Below are 20,050 nucleotides of genomic sequence, written 5' to 3'. Positions count from 1 at the left end.
GAAGCATGCAGTAAAGACCTGCACAACCTTGTAACAAGACTGCAAGAAGACCCCTTTCAAAACTTTTACAATCACCCAAAAAAGCGAGATGAATGAGGAACTAAAGCTCACCACACTCAACCGACTCAGCGCAATTGAAAAGAAACACAAAAACTTGATGACCAACAAGGACTTCTGCAACTTAATGAGAATGATTTGATTTTTCTGTTTTATTAACTTAAATTGGCATATTAACTTATTTTCTAGAGTAGCCTTATATTCCTGTTATGATACTTAGCTTAAATTTTAACTTAGATAGAGATTTTGTAGGTTATTACTTAGTATCAGTAAGGGTATCCAATCCATGTGTTTTACAGGTTTTTGCAGCTCCAGCGAAGGGGAAGTTTTTTAGCTATATTTAACTGCTTTATTGACTAATTGTTATATTAAATTATTTTCTATAACTAGCTTATAGACCTAGTCAAGATCCTTGGTTAATTCTGAATTGAGAGAGTGAGATTTTGGAAGTTAATTAATACTCAAGTGTTTGTAGATTTAAGGGTCGTAACTTGCCCCATTGTTATACGATACAACGTTATATCACATTAGCTTAGTATAGTATATAATATTTTCATTTAATCAGTAAAATTTATTAATCTTGTCAAACTTCATTGTCAATTAAATTATGCTTTTTAACTAAATACATATAACGACTTATATTTTACAAACGTAACATAATTAACTTTATACGTAAGTTATAATACGGAATACAAGTTTAGGGTTATAATTTTGTACTGAAATTGAAATTTTATTGAAATTGAATCGAAATCAAAAGGCTCAAGCTAATGGGAGTGCTGTGGCTCAGAGGTGAACTGAGGGGAGCAGTTGCCCTCTGAATAACAGCCTTTTAAAATGCACTGCTTGCTTTATGTTTGTGGACAATCAGGTACGGGACATGATATTGCCAGGGGAATGTCTTTGTATGTGCACGATGTAAGGAGTGTGAGGAAATCAGGCAACAACTCAGCGCTGTTATGGGCCTATATATGAGAGCTTGAAGAACAGAGTGGATGCCATTGAAGGATCTAAATCGAGGGGCCCATCAAGCTCTCAGCTGCCCACATCAATGCTGGAACTTGCACTTGATCATCACACAACACAGTGGCAACCCCCAATGCAGAATGCACTGGTCCCACAGGAACTAGTAGTTGTTGGTGACTCTTTTGTCAGGGAAACAGGGAACATGGTATGTAAAAAGGATAGGTGGAACAGGACCAGAGTATGTCTGGGGCAAAGGTTGATAACACTGTAGAGCAAATATCATTTTTTAAGGGCACAAAAGGTGATATTATTGTACACGTTGTCACTAATGATATTAAGAGTGGGAGACCAGTGGAATTACTTAACACGTACAGGTCACTGTTGAAAAAAAGCCACGAATTAGGGTTGAATTTGAAAGTGTCTGCAATTCTGTCCAGACACAATAGGAGGGAGTATATGATGAGAGCCTTGTCGATCAATTCGGCCCTGGAAAGATTGTGCAAAGCTCAAGGGATAGAATTTTTTTCAGCCTGGTCTGTACTTGTTAACAGGAGTGACTGCTTCTACTGGGATAGGATACATTTAAATAGAAAGGGTGCAAGAATATTTGCTGATGCTATCGATGCAGTGTTAGGTGGGTCAGAAAACTGCTAGCTTGGGTGGATACAAGGACTAATAGATTAACAGTAGCCACTGGCAGAGGTGAAAGTGATTCTTGCACTGCTTCTATTGGAATGAGCAGCAGCCTGGAAAACAAGATGCAGGGTATGTCAGAGACAGCTGGGAGTCATTGCGGTACAAGTAAACACATGGGTTGTGTTAGGGTAGCTAAGAATAGGAACAGGTGCATGTATACTTGTGTATACACCAGTGCTAGGAGTTTGGTAAATAAATTTGATAAATTTGAGGTATTGCTAAAAACATCAAAGGCAGATATTGTTGGGATATCAGAGACATGGTGTCACACAGATATAAGGAATGCAGAACTGGAATTTGGGGGAGTACAATATATACAGGAACGATAGACAAGAGGAGGGGGTTATGCTATTAGTTAAGAAACACAAAATCCATGGAAGTGCAGCCAATCGACATCACTGGACAGTGCAGTGCCGAGTCAGTTTGGTGTGACATAAGCATTGGGAGATCAAAATTGAGAGTAGGAGTGTGCTATAGGCCTAATGACTCTGATGAGTATAATAAAATATTGTACAGGGAAATGGAGTGGGCCAGTAAATCAGAGAGTTTTATAAAACGGAATTTTAATTTCCCAGATATTGACTGGAATTTGTGGGTTGGCCACTCACACACTAGCAAGGCTTTTGTGGATTTATTGGATGATTGTTTTCTACATCAGCATATTTGGGAGGCAACAAGAGGGAGTAATATTCTTGATCTGATTATCAGTAGTGATTCTTCATGCATTAAGAATCTGCAGATAAAGGAACCACTAGGTGGCAGTGATCACAGTGTGCTGAAGTGAGATTTACTCAAAGAGATAACTACCATTAGGGGTAAAGGGAAGGGTTATTGCTTTCGTAAAGGCGACTACGATGGACTGAGACAGTATTTAAATTCTATACAGTGGGACCAACTGATGATGTTACCAACAGCAAATGCAAAATGGGAAGCATTCAAAGAACTTATCTTGGAAGCTACTAGGCTTTACATATCAAATAAGATGGATTGTTTAAGGTTTAGGCCTAAATGGATGTCAGATGAACTAATGAGACATATGGCAGAGAAATAAAATGCATGGGATACATATAAATTACTGGGTGACATAGAAGCCTTTGATAGCTATAAGCTGGTCTGTAACCAAGTCACAAAGGAGATTAGCAGGCAAAGGCAGATGAGAAATCTTTGGCAAAGGATGCAAAGAAAAACAGCAAAGAGTTCTTTACCTATGTAAACTCTAGAAGGAAAGGGATGAATCAGATTGGTCCACTGGATATTGATGGTTCAACTGCTGATGATTCTGCTCAAGTGGCTAACAAATTAAATGAGTATTTTACATCTACATTCACAAATGAGGAGTTATTCAGGGAGGGGAATGCCAGAGGTTAATTAAACTCTGGCAGTGAGCTAGATGATTTTGTAATAACTGAGCGGAAAGTGAGGAGAAATTGTTGAAGATAAACATAAAAAAGGCACCCAGGGTGGATGGGATCTATCCAGTTATATTAAAGGAGGCAGCAAGGGAGGTAAGCAAACCCTTAGCCATAATTATGAGAGCTTCTTTGGACTCAGGGGAGGTACCCATGGACTGGAGATGTGAAAATGTGACACGAATTCACAAAGGAGGATCAAAGGGTGACACATGTAATTATAGATCTGTTAGTTTAATTTTTGTTCCAGGAAAATTAATGGAGGCACTGGCTAGAGAAGCACTGCAGGATCATCTAGACAAGACTTCAGTTATAGCTCAAACACAGCATGGTTTTGCTAAGGGAAAGTCTTGCCTGACCAATTTGATTGGATACTATGATGATATATATGATTTAATATCATACTTTTGATTCTGTTGCACATGGAAGACTGCTGAACAAATTGGAGCAGTGTGGCATTGTAAGCAAATTGCTGCTATGGATAAAGGGATAGTTATACAGGGGTGGGAGAAAACAGAGAGTAGTAATCAATGGTCCCTGCTTGTCGGGGACTAATATTATTAGTGGAGTCCCACTAATAATGTAAAGTACTACATATGGGAAGCAGTAACCCCAGAGTAACGTATCAACTCTGTGGTACTACACTGACAGTGGTAGAGAACGAAAAGGACTTGGGGGTGATTGTGCAGGCAGATATGAAGTTTTCTGAGCAGTGCAGACGGTCTGCAAGAGTAACTCATGGTTTCTTGTCAATGATATACAGGAATTTTTCCAGCAGGGATAAGGAGATGATTATCCCCTTTTATAAGGCAATGGTCAGGCCACACCTTGAGTACTGTATACAGGTCTGGAGGCCTCATTTTATGTAGAGCTGTTGGAATGAGTACAGAGAAGGGAAATAAGATTAGTGAATGGAACAAAGGGTTGCTCTTACGATTGTTATTGTTATTTGGTTTTTTTTTAGGAGCATTAGCAACTAAGGCCATATTGCTCCTGGAATATGCGGTGGTCATTCCCTGACCTTTCCGCATCCTCCGTATTTGGTGGTGACGGGCTCGATCCACGGTCTAAGCAAGAAGCGTGTGCTACGCACTGCTGCTCCTTCCCACCTGGCTATGGAGGCGCCTTTGCTCTTACGAAGAAAGGCTTAAATTTTGCAAATCACAGTGTCTGGAGACTAGGCACCTGCAAGGTGATCTGATTGAGGTGTATAAAGCCTTGAATGGTTTGAGCATGCTCAATGCTGATGGAATTCTTCCTCTTGCTCAGAATGATCACCTGAGAGGGCATAAATTCAAATTGAGGAAAGACAGATGTAGGATAGATGTGTGGAAGTTTGCCTTTAGCCAGCGTGTAGTTGGTTGGTGGAACAGACTTCCAACCTTTGTTGTGGAAGTTGATAGCGTAAACAAATTTAAGGCTGAGCTGGACAGGTATTTGGATCGAATGGAAGGGTGAAATGGGAACGTTTTTAATTTTTTTTTTTGGCTGACACTGCATAAGCTTGCTTTCTTGCATCATATGCTAATGATCAATGACAAGCAAAAGATTCTACTCATACATGCAATTTGGAGTCTGTTATCTTCCAATTGCTAACTGATTCAAATATTCTTGACCAGCCCAGCTGGTTGCAGAAAAATGTTTATGATATGCCTCTTGATGAAAATATACAACCTCTTCAGTAATACAGATGGGTACTGTAATGCCTTCATTATATGCGCTTCAACTGGTAAGGCTGAAGCACACGTAATGTAATGGTCTTGGGTGTGCTTAGAGCTGGCATAAATCAGCTCCGAGCACATCCAAGATCACTACCCTCAAGATATCCATTTCTCTGGTTACCAAAAGGTTTCTGCTACATGTTGCAATGGTTAGCCTAAAGCCACCTAAGGGGGTATGCCCCAAATCATAAACTTTTTTCTGCAACCAGCTGGCTTATGCTAGATTTGAGCACATCCAAGATCACCTCCCATGATTCTTTGCTTTAAATGTTTTACTTTACTTTAAATTTTGCAAGATATCCATTTCTCTGGTTACCAAAAGGTTTCTACCATGGGCGACAATGGTTAGCCCCGAATCATAAATGTTTTTCCGCCACCAGCTGGTTTATGCCAGCTCTGAGCATATCCAAGATCACCTCCCATGATCCTTTGCACAATCTCCTATCCCGACTCCGTTTTTCTTTGTTATGAAATGGAAATGACATCATTCCTACAGTGTAAAATCACGATAAGTTGATTTTACTACTGTCCGAAATTTAGCAGGTGATCCTTTGCACAATCTCCTCTCTGGCTATTTTTCTTTGTTATGAAACAGAAATGACATCAAATAACATTGTTTCCGCATTGCAAAATTATGACAAATTGATTTTACTACTGTCCAAAATTTAGTACGTGCCGCCAAAGATGTTTACACATCAAAAATTGTGTGTGTATGTACATACATATATAAAATAAAAAAACAAAAATAATAAATAAATCAATAATAACAATACAAACAAGGAAAAGAAAGAAAAAAAAACAAAACAATGTTTAAATCACTTACTAAATGATGATCAGCATGTGCATGTGATATAAATATGCAATTTATTTTTCTTAATAAGTTTTTGACTTCTTCAGAACCATACATCCTATGTAACTGTCCGTAAGTACCTTCACCACAGTCTAGTAATATACTGGAAGTAGGGCTGAAATAAAAACAAAAATTAACAATTATGAAAAAATGTTTTTGATGTTTAATTTTAAACTAGTCTCACCTAAACCTGTTACATAATTTATGTTTTAGGGTATTTATTTTTAAAAAATTTCACAGATGGCCTAGTTCAGGCAGATGCCATAAACGTTGGCATGTGCCTGAACTAGGACATTCAGTACAATATAATACTGAAATGATAGCATAATGAATAATCTCCATGCTCTTCCTGTGAACTATGTAATTCACAGTAAATTTTTACAGAAAAATTTTTACACATTGACTCTTGTGCTTGTGAAAGGAAATATATACATACACCAGCAAGAATTTTGTGGATTTATTCGATAACCATTTTTTACAGCAGCATGTTATTTTTTTTTTTATCAAAACCCCAAGCACAAGAGTTATTAAAATCTATAGTACTCAGTGTGTGTGCATGTATTCAAGGTTGAGAAGATGAAAGAAGACATTAGACTGGCATTAGACTAAAATTTCTGTAGACTGCAACTTTCAGGAAAAATGTATGGAGGAAGGTTGTTCCAAAAAACAGAAATTGAAAGAATAAACGAGGAAGCAGAAAAGTTGGTACTATGAGTTTGAAGTCGGAGGAAAAGAGAAAACCCAGGATTCTTTTTGCAAGATATAAGACATGACTGAGTTTTAGAGGGATTAAAATTGACTAAGTTGTCTTTGCCCTACTGGAGAATTACCCGGAGATCAAACAGGAAATAGGTAGTGGATATTTAAGCTGAAGCTGTTTGTGTAGATCTGTTCAATGGAAGAAGGACATTAATATAGAAGAGGGAAAACAGTGGGAGAGAGAGAACTGAACCTTTGGGAACACTTGCATTAATGGAGAAGTTAGAAGACACAGAGCCATCACCCACTGCCCACAGTGAGCAGTTAGAGAGAAATCTAGATACCCAAATATCAAAAACAGTTGGCAAACCATAGGATGAAAACTTATTCAGAAGACCTTTATGCCAAACATGATTAAAAGCCTTTGGAATGTGAAGAGTAACTGCTTGAGTTTCGCCAAACTTTTCCATTGAATTTGTCCACAGATTGGTAACATAAGCCAGTATATCACCAGTGGATCAAAACTGATAGAATCCATACTGGCATTCATTGATCAGATGGTAGGTTTCTAAATAGTTTAGGATTTGGTGGTTAAAATATTTCTCAATTACTTTAGAAAGAGCTTAAGTAAATGCAATGGGATGATAATTGGATGGGAGGGATTTGCCATCCTTTTTAGGACTGGCTGGATATGAGCAAATTTCCAAGCAGAAGGGAAAACACCAGTGGAATAAGAAAGTGTAAAAAGGTAATACAGAACAGGAGTAAGCTCAGGAGCACAGATTATGAGAACAAGAGAAGAAATACACCAGGACCTGGCACTTTCTTGACATGAAGACTGCTCAAAATTCTTCTGACATCCTTTTGACTGAAGACTACAGGAAGCACTGAATAGAATTTACTGGGAATGGTAGGAGGTGGTTTACCAAGATCATCAATATATGAGTTAGAAGAAAAGTAGGATGTTAGCAGGTCAGTTTATTTTTAGCTGAGACCGCAATAGAACCATCCAGTTTTGACAGAGGTGAGAATAGAGATGGGCAAAAGTTAAGGCCAACAGCATTGGCAAGAGACTGGAATGGACAATTACCATTTGGACAAGAAGCAAGTTTTCTACTCTTAGGCTGTTCAAAATCTAGTTTGGACTGATTAATATCTGCCTTACAATTTTTGCAAGCTTTAGTGTATGCAGAAAATGAACCTGGAGATTTGGATGCAAACCAAATGCAACATATAACATTCATATCTTGAACAGCCTTAGCACATTTATTGGAAAACCAAGGTTTAGATAAAGGATGAGATTTTAAGGTGCAGTGTGGAATAAAGGATTTCACCCCTACAAGAATAATTTCACTGACACTTTTCATTACAATGGTAGCATGTGGCAGTTATTGCACAATAAAAAATGAAACCGTGCTTTCAACATACAAGAATATTTCTTTTCTTTATTTTTTTAAACAAATAATTCTTCAATAAATATAACTGCAATGTAAATTAACTCCAAGGTAGAAAAGTCTACAATCCACTGATTTCGCAAGTTCACATCTAGAAATTCAAAGACAGAGAATAAAAGAAATGGGTGGGTGAAGATTATTCATTTTGTTGACATATACAGTGAAGACTGGGCTATCTTCAGTAAGCTGTGGTTTGCAAAAGATTTCTAATATGCCAAGATAAGCAATCTTAGTGATGGTATTTTCCAGGAGGTAAAATGGAAAAGAGATATCTAATATGTAAAGATGTACAAAATTGGTGACATTTTCGGAAAAAAAACACACCATATAAGTGAGAACACAAAAAAAGACTATGAAACTACCATGAATAAGTTCCACAATAATCGTGTGGAACTTATTCAAAACAGAACTCATTTCTTATTTCTCTAGATTCTAATATCTTATTTATTCCCTAGAAAAGTGCGCTTATTACTGAAGATAAAATGATTAATGAAACCTTTTACATTGTTCAGATGAGCTAAAATGTTTCTATTCATCACCCAGCAAATGGGCACAAATTTTCAGCAATCTGCCTTACGTTTAAATTTTTAATTAAAGTACATTGGCACGTACCATACAATAGGCCTAGAATGTCAAAAATATCAGTAATTATACACCATTTATCCTCATGGATGACCTGAAGTTTGTGTATTACCCATAGCATCATTATCAAATGCTTGTTTGAATATTTCATAAGGGTTCAAAGCTGTTTTTCGAATTTTGAATGCAAATTTGCTGTTACTTAACATCTGCCAGAAACACAAAAACACACTAAACACCACCTGCACAAAGGACAACTTCCTATCGGCACAAAACTTGCCACACTAACTCACAATGAATTAGTTCAGTGGTATTTAATGAATTATTTTGCAGCCAAGTGCATAGTGTTAATAGCATATTAATATGTACCTTGTATGAATATATTTTATAAAAATTATGCTTACTTCATTACCTGATATTCAGTAAAATGGAACTGACATTTCGAACTTTGCTAGGAACTGCAGATCCAGTACCAAGAAACAGAACTTCAGGAAAATTGTCTGCTACTTAAAGAGAAGTTAAGTTGTTTCACTTGATTTTGGATGTTACAAAATATTTCATTTACAATATTTTTATAATTAGTTTATGGCAAAAGCCTGCGCCACAAATCTATATAATACTATTATACTTGGATTGCAATGCTGCATTTCACTTGAGTTTTGATACTATTTGGGATCTCATTAGTGGGAAGATAGGCAATGTGAAGACCTTAAGAAACCAATGACAAGAAGCATCTATAATATGCAAGATGAAGAGGGTAAAGGAAAATGAAATGAAGTAAACTGAGTTTATGGATAAAGCCTATCCAGGCTTCTGCTATAACATAGCCTACAGCAAGAACCTCAACAATTCAGTGATGTGCAAAGTATCTGCATATTGTGGATACTTCCCATCACTGGGTTGTTGGGGTCTTCACAGTGCCTGCCTTCCCACCAATGAAATCTCAAATAGGATTTAAACTTGAGCTGGGTAGTGGCAAATATTTTAAATAAAACAGCAATATGCTTAAATCAATACACTAAAGCAGTGTATTTTATTTAGAGTAGTGCAAGACAACCCATCTCATGGTGGAGTGCCTCCCCTTGTGAGATAGGTTCATTGAGCAGCAAACTTAGTTTGCTTAACACTACATATGATATGTAGCTTTGCTCTCCAAGTGCAATATTTTAATAAATAAAGCCCCAAATACCTGTAAACAACAATAATTAGGTAAAAAATGCTAATAAACATTCCAAATAAATTAATTGCATACCTAGTGTCACTGATGGAAATGTTAACCTTCTAGAATGTGTGTAAGTAATTGTGGTAAACCTGGAGGGTACAATAAAAGCAATAAGAAAGGAAAGTGTGTGGGTACTGTGCATATATGTATTAATGCACACTGTGCCTTCTTTTAAATCACTCTGTCCCCCTCCTCCCCTCCCCAAATTAAGCGTTTAAACTTCTAGAGCACAAATTAAAAATTAATGTCAGGTTTAAACAGGAAATTTCTTTACAATGGTAATGAGTAATTATAATCTATTATATAATTATATTAAGAGTTGATTAACATTAACTACCTCACCCTTCTACTCTCTCTCTCTCTCTCTCTCTCTCTCTCTCTCTCTCTCTCTCTCTCTCTCTCTCACCTCCCCCCCCCCCAACAACATTTGAACAATTACTGTAGAATATTCAGTACTTTAAAACTTGTTCTGTATATTGTTTAGTTCGGTATCTCTTTTTATAGCTTGCTTTCAGAAAACCAATCAAGCTAGAATTTCAGTAGCAGAATCTCCTCTATCTTCATTTCTTTCACAACAAGCATTTACAATTTCAGAATCAAGTAAGAAAAATTCTGTTACCTTTAATGTCATTAAAAACAAATTCTGCTGTAGCAATAGTGCATGAACTATGGTTGTATACATGTTTATATGTATAATTTAAACTTGTACCTACACTCTGATGAATTCAGCATTAGTTACTGACTTTTGAATAAAACTGTTTACTACTAAATAAAATGCATAAAACAAAATTTTCAGCGCTACAATCCTGATAGGGAACACTAATAAAAACCAATATACATACATTATAGATTACACAAATTAGGCAAATCAGATTATTTGAGCAAGTAATCAGTGAATCATGCACTGATTCACTGACTGTTCTGATTCATTATCAATCAAACTATAAAATTAGTTGTTCTAAAGCCGACAGAAAACTGATTTTAAATAAGCAATCTGACAGTAATTATACACCACACTCGATTCAGATTAGTGAAAAGGTGCAATAATATTCTGAGGCTGTGCAATCACAGGCTGAAAGTTTATATCTTCTGAAACCTGCTGATAAATGGCATTGTTGAATAACAGTTGGGTAACTTACCATCAAGCCATCAAATTTCAATGAATGTATGTTTCAGCTAGTGTCTGCTTTCTGCAAGTCTTGTCCAAGCAAAGTTTCTCGGAGTTGAACCGAAGTTAGTTTTACATTCTCAGACTTAACAGAAAATGTCTGTTCCAGGCTTGTCAGATTATAGAGATTTGGTCTTAAGGAATTAGTAGATTCGTTTAATGATTTCTTGACCTTCAAGGAGGTAGGTGAATCATCTGGAACACATTAGGTGAGAAAACACATAATGTATTCACCTTTTGGTAACTAGCATAAGGACAGTGCATGAATAAATTCTTTGTGAAAATTTAGTGTTTCCATGGGATGGTACTAAGACTAATGGGGAGGACTGACACTGAGACATCCCTAAGAGTCTATCTAAATGATGGGTCCAGTATTCCATTCCAAGGAAATGGAGTATTAGGCCCATCATTTGGATTAACCAGACTTGTACTGCTTTACAGTGCATCAGCAACTTGGGCTACATCACTCAAACTGCAAACATGCCTGTACCTTCAGGTTCAGTCGCCGCACTCCACCCCCATGATTCTTCTTGTTCTTGAAACTAATTTTTTTTTTTTTTTAAATGAAAACCCCAAACACAAAAGATATCAAAACCTATAGTACTTGCAGGTTGAAGAAGGGGGAGGGGGGGGAGATAAGCTGGAAACTTTGCTCTGAAGACTAAACATGGGTTTCGCCACTTAAAGCCTCCAATGAGCAAAGTGTTGAAGTCATCTAGCACTTAGTGTTAGTAAGTATTATATTACTATTATTAGTATTATATTGCCGACCAGGCTAGCCGGGTGGGTAAAGTGCCTGCCTGGCAACCCAAAGGTCATGGGTTCGAATCCCACCTCGGGCTTGGATCAAAGTACTGCAAAAACCTTGGGAGGTGCATTATGGCCACAGAAGCTGATGCGCCAACAACTACCAAAAAAAAAAATAGTGTTATATTATATTAGTAATGATACTTTTTTTTTTGTTTTATCGTAAGATGGGAGCAATACATGAAGGAAACAGTTTTTCCCTGCTTCCTTTGTGTATCGTGGTCGTGAGGTGCAACCGGAGAGTACGGCACCATCGTAATATCCAAGCCCAAGGCGGGATTCATACCCACGATCTTTGGGTTGCCAGGTAGGCACTTTACCCACCTGGCTAGCAATGATACTGGTTAGTAATGATACTAATAATATCGTGCATGGATTGGAGGAGATGTGGGTGGGGGGAGATACCGGAAACTAATTGCATTGAAAAGGCAAAGATAATTTGTGAAAAACTGCAGGGCATGCTGAAGGGGATTTAAAAAACAGGGCTTATAAATGCTTTCAAAAAGTGGCAGAATTTCCAGACTGGCTGCATCATCTTAGGAGGAGGGGGTACATTGGGGATGAGAGTATGGAGCACCTTGTAAATGATAACTTTTTGATCATGTATAAGTTCTCCACATAGGCTACCAGTCTACATATGAGAAAATCACGCTAAACTGGATAAATCTGTTTCAGATGTATTTTTTAAAATTTCAAAATGACAGTTATATTTTGGGGACCTCAGGATTTTTAGTGTAATCTACATGATTAAAGGTCTCATTCAGGACCTTCCAAGACAAAATTAAACATTTAAAATCAAATAGGAAACAAATAAGTATTTAAAATTACATATATGATATATGAAACATGGACATTAAGAATGGAAGATATCAGAAGATTGGAAGTTTTGAGATGACACTATCAACCCATATCATCTTTCTCCATAAGTATGGAGAAAGATGGCAAAGATAATATGGGTTGATAACGTGAGAAATGAGGTGGTTTTGAGAATGGCAGATGAGAAGAGATGTTTTACTGAAATAATGAGAAAGCAGAAGAGATACTGGATTTGACATGTTGCAAGGCGAAGGAATAATAAAGAATGTAATGGTTGGAGGGAAAATTTCAGGTGAAGAGGCTGCAGGGAAACTGAGAAATATGATAGATGAACTGAGAGGGGATGGTGGGTATGGAGAAATGAAGAAGAGGGCCATGGATAGACAAATAGGGAGGGGTGGTTCTTCATCATCTTCAGTACCACTGTCAAAACACTGAGATGATGAAGATAATGATATATAAAAATATCTTGCATAAATATCTATTCAAACTATATCTGCAGATATGCATTCTTACTTGCATGATTTTGTGATTCCACATCTTCTTTTAACTTATCAAGGGAACATTTAAATCCAGGTAATGCATTTGCTTCTTCCACATAATTCTCTGGTTTCAGAAGAACTTTATCATCTCTATTTGACAAAACAATTAACAACTGTTATTTTCATTTTATTTTTTGCATCAGAAATATAGAGTAGATCCAAAAAAGATAATAACATATACAACACACAAGAGCATAGGTATCTATGGAGCCATGCAAGCATTTCCAGAAATGCTTACATGGATACGTGAATTCAGTAATGGTTCTTCGCTAGTGTGTGGCTGGCAAAGAGTTTTATAGAAATGAAATACACAACCAAGAAATCTAATGGATAACTTCATCTCAACACAATAATGATACCTGGTTTCTTGGAGATGCACTCATAGTAATACCTGAGTAGTCTAAGCCCTCCAAGACAGGATGACAATCACTGGAGGATGATCCCTGTGTTAAGAGGCTAGCAACAGATCATAATGAGGACACTACTGTGCGTTTACCAGCCATGCACAAATGATCATGAATGATTACTGAGATCAACAGTATTTTACAAGGCAGTTTTTATATTTATTACCAGTTTATCACAATTACCTGAATTACAATTGTTTTATATTCAGCATATGGAAATAACAAAAGTGTTCAGCATGCAAGTTAGCACAATTACATCATTTCTGTATGTAGCCAACTACGTTAGTAGTTATAAATTAGCATCATTAAGTATAACTCATATTGTGAATACTTTCACGAGTTACCATGATATTTCACTACCTTGAATAAGTAATGCTTCACCATAGGAGAAGACTATTGTTATTCAGCAGATACCATCACCCATATGCACCATTTCGGAGCTTACTGGCTGCTCATCAGTAGGTGGACAGGTACCTTGGTATTGCAATGATGACAACCCAGTTGTGAAGTATAACTCCACAATATAATTTATTAATTTGTATAATTTATATGCATAATTTATAATTTATAAATAATTTATATGCATGGGATGCATATAAATTATCAGGTGACACAGAAGCCTATAGTATATATAAGCTAGTCTGTAATCAAGTCACAAAGGAAGTTAGGCAAGCAAAGGCAGATTATGAGAATCCTTGAGCAATGGTTGCAAAGGATGAATCAGATTAGTCAACTTGATATCAATGGTTTTGACTGTAGATAATCATTCTTAGATAGCTGCCAAACTAAATGAGTATTTTGCATCTACATTCACACATGAGGAGGCATTCAAGGAGGAGGAGGTCAGATGTTTATCAAACTCTAACAGGAAGTTAAATGATTTTGTAATAAGCGAGAGCAAAGTGGAGGAGAAATTGTTGAAGTTAAACATAAGAAAGGCACCTGGGGTGATGGGATCTATCCAGTTAAGTTAAAGGAGGTGACAAAGGAAGTCAGCAAACTCTTAGCCACAATTACGAGAGCATCCTTGGACTTGGGGGAAGTCCCGACTGACCGCAGATGTGCAAATGTATCTCCAATTCATAAAGAAGGATCAGAGGGTGACATGAGAAATTATGGACCTGTTAATTTGACTTCAGCTCCAGGGAAAATAATTGAGTCACTAGTTAAAGAAGCATTGCAGGATCAGCTAGACAAGATAGCAGTAATAATTCAGACACAGCATGGGTTTGTCAAGGGGAAGTCTTGTCCGACTAATTTGATTGGATACTATGATGTAGTCACAAAGGAACTGGATTCAAAAATAAATTTGATATCATATACTTGGATTTCAGGAAAGCTTTTGATAATGTTGCACATGGAAAACTACTGTACAAATTTGGAGCAGTATGGCATTAAGGGCAAGTTCCTTCAGTGGATAAAAGGATGGTTGAGTGGAAGAAGACAGAGAGTGATAATCAATGGATACTGCTCTTTGCAGACGAATGTTATTGGTGGTGTCCCCCAGGGTTCGGTGTTAGGCCCATTGTTGCTTTGTATATTTATCAATGATATTGATGAAGGTATATCAAACTTAATGTTAAAGTTTGCAGATGATACAAAGGTTGGGAGGATTGTTAATAACAGTAATGACAGTATGCAGCTGCAACAGGATCTGGAAAAGTTGGGCAGACGGGCTGAGAAATGGCAACTGAAGTTTAACATTCACAAATGCAAATTACTGTACATGGGTAGCAGTAACCCCGGAGAAATGTACCAACTGGGTGGTGTTACACTCGGGTAGTGGAGAATGAAAGAGACATGGGGATAATTATGCATATTCAGATATGAAGTTTTCTGAGCAGTGCAGGCAGGCTGCCAGAGGTCATGGGCTCTTGTCAATGAGATACAGGAATTTTGCGAGCAGGGATAATCACCTCCACATCTTGAGTACTGCGTACAGGTTTGGAAGTCTCATTTTAGGAAGGATGTTGAGTTGCTAGAATGAGTACAGAGAAAGGCAAGAAGACTGGTGAGGGGAACAAAGGGGTGCTCTTATGAAGAAAGTTTTAAGTTCTGAAAATTGCAGTGTCTGGAGACTAGGCACCTGCGAGGCAATCTGGTTGAGGTGTATAAGGGCTTGAATGGATCTTGCTTGCATCATATGCCTCTACTAATGCTAATATGAGAGATGCCTGATGGTGTGGAATAATTTAAAGTACAGAATAGTTTAGGGCTAAAGCCTCAGGTTATGTAGAGAGTTAACTCTATGTAACCTGAGAATAAGTAATGTTGAGAATAAGTAACAATAGTCTTCTCCTATGGTGAAGTGTTACTTATTTGAGGTAGTGCAATATCATGATAACTCGTTGTGAAAGTATTCACAATACGAGATATACTTAATGATGCCAATTTATAACTACTAGTGGTTGGCTATATACACAAATAATGCAATTGCACTAACTTGTACATAGTTAACTCTCTATGTAACCTGAGACTTTAGCCCTGTAATTAAACTCTGTAATTTAGATTACAGAGTTTAGGAACTCTGTAATCTAAATTACTCCACACCATCAGGCATCTCTCATATTGTGGAGTTATACTGCACAACTGGGTTTTCAGCATTGCAACACCAGGGTACCTGCCAACCTACTGATGAGGAGCCAATAAGCTCCGAAACGGTGCCACGTGGATGATGATATCTGCTGAGAATAAGTAACAAGCCTTCTCCTATGGAAGCATTACTTATTCAAGGTAGTGCAATATTATGGTAACTCGTTGTGAAGGTATTCACAATATGAGACATACTTAATAATGCCAATTTATAACTGCTATAATAGTTGTATACATACAGAAATGATGCAATTGCACTAACTTGTACGCTAGTTAACTCTTTATGCAACCTAAAACTTTAGTCAAAAACTATTCTGCAATCAAAAGTGTTTAATAAAAGTTTTAGAGTAAAGATCGTTTTACAATTCACTTGTGGAATAACTTTTGTTACAGTTAATAACCATATAGTTTTCAATGTGATCTATTATAAATCTGGGGTGTTCGTTGTTCAAAATCATTTTAAAAACAGAGAACAATCTTTCATATTGGGAGAAGTGATCGAGTTAAATTTTAAATGTGAACCTATGAAGCCTCTATTTGAAATGGAAGTTCCTATTCATTTTCCTTAAAATATGAAATCTGGAGTTCGTTTTTTAAAACATTATGAGTTTATTCTCCTATATCTCCAGGGATGATTGAAATTTCTAACTGAGCTTTACCAACCTCTTCCTCTGCTACTCAAAGTTAGATTTTTCAAGTGTGATCATAGAATTAGATAATGAAACAAAATTAGCCATGATGAACAGCAAATGTTTTATAATCAAGGAATTGGAAAGAACTATCTTAGCAGCACCAATATCTGCAGCATATGCAGCATCCTAAGCATTGACAATTTTTCACAGAATCAAATTTTTTAGCACAAAACAAAGCTGCATTTAATAAAAGTTTTAGAGTAAAGTTTTAGAGTTAATAACCATATAGTTTTCAATGTGATTTCAATGTGTAAATAGCTACGTGTAATAATTCTCCCAAATTGTTTCTGCAAGCCTGTATAGGTGTGGGGAAAATGAATATTTAGATTAGGTCTGGATAGAAAACCTGTAACGTATAATTTTCTTTTATCATATGGGGATTAGTGTAACTAACAAAAATGCAGACTCAACCCATATCTGCCATGTGTCCCATCTTGGTCTGGCCATAATAACTGCAAAGAATTATTTGCAAATCTTGCAATTGGCAGTAATTCACATTTTTGAGAGCCTTAAACAAGATGTGGATGATAAGCTCCATCTAATTTCCCACATACGAAATGTGCAATATTACAAACATGAGCATCTGCTGTTTATCAGCGGACATACAGATGCAATTCCCTTCAATATCTTAATGAATTTTGCAAATAATACAATCATAAATATCATTAAGATAATTCTTAATTCACCTGAAAAGTTTGGATTTATATGATTTTTTTTTTCCAAAAATTATTTGCCAACTGGATTGCTAACTTACTGAGGGTCATTAGGGATCTCTGTCTTACCAAGGGAAGACAGAGATCCACTGAAAGGTCACTTTTCCTCTTCTCTTGAGGTACATAACTAAAAGTGACCGATCTGACAATTTTTTGCTGCTTTCACATATTGGTCTCCCTGGAATATTTTTCTGCAACGTTCTATTTATAGATGTTCATTTAAAAAATAATACAAAAGAAAATACTGCCACCCAGTAAAATCTTTTAATCTAGTAAAATGTTTTCATTTATGGACTCCACAATTCCATAAATATAGATAGAATATTTGATTTTTGGTATTTTGAACAAAAGCCAGACACAACTGAATGGTTAATGTTACACATTCAAAGAATGTCACTTTTCCTCTTCTCTTGAGGTACATAGCTAAAAGTGACCGATCTGACAATTTTTTGCTGCTTTCACATACACATATTGGTCTCCCTGAAATACAGACAGTTCTCGCTTTACGAGTTACCGGGTTTACAAGGTTTTTTTTTTTTTTTTTTTTCAAGTATCAACAAAATCGAAAATATGAATTGCAAAAAACGAACGTTAAACATTCATAAATACCACATTTCAAACGACATGCGTAAGTATACAGTACAGTGTACCCCGCTTTACGATATTAATCCGTTACCATCATATCGCGAAAATATCGTAATGTGAACCCAATAACACATTTTTTTTTGGTAATTCATTCCACGACCAAAGTTCAAATTTTCACTATATAACTCCCTAAAAGGTCGTTTTTATAGTGCAAATTGTATTAGTTACCAATTTAAATCATTAACCGCACTACACTTTCATCATTATCATATGTTCTGTTATAAGAACCAATTTTCAACAGCTTTGTGATATTTTTCTAAAGCACATTTCTGGAAGTCACAACCATAAAACAATTTGCACTTTCCGGTTTACTGGGCTTTTCTGTTACTGCAAGCAATTATAAACAGGTAGTAAACTCGATGCTATTGCATTTGCGAAAATATCGATAGCTGGAATTGTGTGGGTTTTTACGTTATTATGGTGAAATATGTTTCCCCTTTACTGAAATCTTCAATCATATAAAAAACAAAAATAAATTTTCAGAATCTTCTCTTCATTCCTTTTTTTTTTTTTTTAAGTTTCGTAAACTTGTTACTCCGCACAATCGTGTTAGTTGCAATTTGTGCTTCTATTAAAAAATGCTTATGCATGCTATGGAAATTTATAAAGAAAAGAGAAGATTATCTTGGAAATAAATGCCTCTTGAAGCATTTCTGAAGAAGACGACTCTTTGTGCAACAAACCAACAAGTGCCGAGCCAATAATGAGCGATCAAAGAGTGCATTTAGCTGATGATGGTGAAGAATAAACATTCTTCAACATTTAAGTCATAAATAATTTCCCTATTATTACAATTTGCTTGATTTTACAGGCTGCGCTTTCATTTCTTTGGATAAATCAATCATTGTTTAAACAAACTAATTAGCTAACTAATTTCAATGTTGAGAACGTAACTCCCATTTTTAACATTATGTCTATGGGAAATAAATTCCCGCTTTATGAGTTTTCACTTTACGAGCACGCGCTAGGAACGAATTAACTCAAAGTCGAGAACTACCTGTATATTTTTCTGCAACATTCTACTTATAGGTGTTCATTTAAAAAATAACACAAAAGAAAATACAAAATACTGCCACCCAGTAAATTCTTTTAATCTAGTGAAATGTTTTCATTTATGGACTCCACAATTCCATAAATCTGGATAGCAGATTTGATTTTTGGCATTTTGAATGAAAGCCAGACATAACTGAATGGTTAATGTTACACATTCAAAGAATGTACAGTAGAAGAAGTGCTCTTAACTGACATCCATTTAACCAATCCAACAGATTAACTGATGATTCAGCCATCCTTCTTTAAAACATATTGGACTACCATGGCACTAGTCCAGTATGCTTGCAGTATACTAGACATTTCTGCTGGTTGTATACCTCCTGAGAGATGAGTTGATTGTTTGTTCCAAACTAGTAAAATTATTTGTTATTATAATTACAATGTGTAATTTAATCAAATATTATGAAAATTAATGTAATATAGATCAAAAATTAATCTGGGTAGGGCAAGTGTAAAAGACTAAAATATGATAAAAAATCTAAAAGGATTTTGCAGCTACTTTCATTTGGTTTTGATTTTATTTAGAGATTGTTTAGAGATAGTAGAGGTTGGCTGAGCTTTATGCAAGAAAGACAACATAAAGCTCCAATTGGCAGACCTATAAAAGTCTTATATCAAAATAGATTAATTGTGCAGTAAGCTTTACAGCAAGTGAGAGGTGGTGAATGTTAAAAAAAAATTCATGATACAGTCTGTCCTCGTATAGCACGATAGTTGTGTTCCTAGAAACCCTCGTGCGATGCAAAATCGTGCAATATAAACAACAGGCCCTATGGGAAAAGTGGGGTTAGGTGCCGACCACCCAAGATTGAACACACATTTGGAACCAAAACATTACCAAACACAATAAATAATCGGGTAATTTTAATTGTTATAAAATACATAAGTAATTTATAATGATTTATACGTAAGTATTTTATAACGATTAAAATACGTAATAAAAAATAATATTATAATATTTCTTTATT

The 20,050-nt window shown here is 36.1% G+C and overlaps 1 protein-coding gene across 1 annotated transcript in view; it reads right to left on the bottom strand.

The window, feature by feature from the left end:
* The window catches only part of RNaseZ (ribonuclease Z), a 239,384-nt gene that overhangs the window by 98,202 nt on the left and 121,132 nt on the right, over positions 1-20,050 (bottom strand). The window contains exons 15-17 of the mRNA XM_090386608.1: positions 12,958-13,073; positions 8,841-8,934; positions 5,670-5,811 (exon numbers count right to left, since the gene is read on the bottom strand). Coding sequence (XP_090242734.1) covers positions 5,670-5,811; positions 8,841-8,934; positions 12,958-13,073 — 352 coding nt within the window. The remainder of the gene's footprint in view (positions 1-5,669; positions 5,812-8,840; positions 8,935-12,957; positions 13,074-20,050) is intronic.

The sequence above is a fragment of the Mastigoproctus giganteus genome, chromosome 12 (genome assembly GCF_048544385.1).
Source record: "Mastigoproctus giganteus isolate SK-2022 chromosome 12, ASM4854438v1, whole genome shotgun sequence".
Taxonomy (NCBI): domain Eukaryota; kingdom Metazoa; phylum Arthropoda; class Arachnida; order Uropygi; family Thelyphonidae; genus Mastigoproctus; species Mastigoproctus giganteus.
This window is presented reverse-complemented; position numbering and strand designations above follow the sequence as displayed.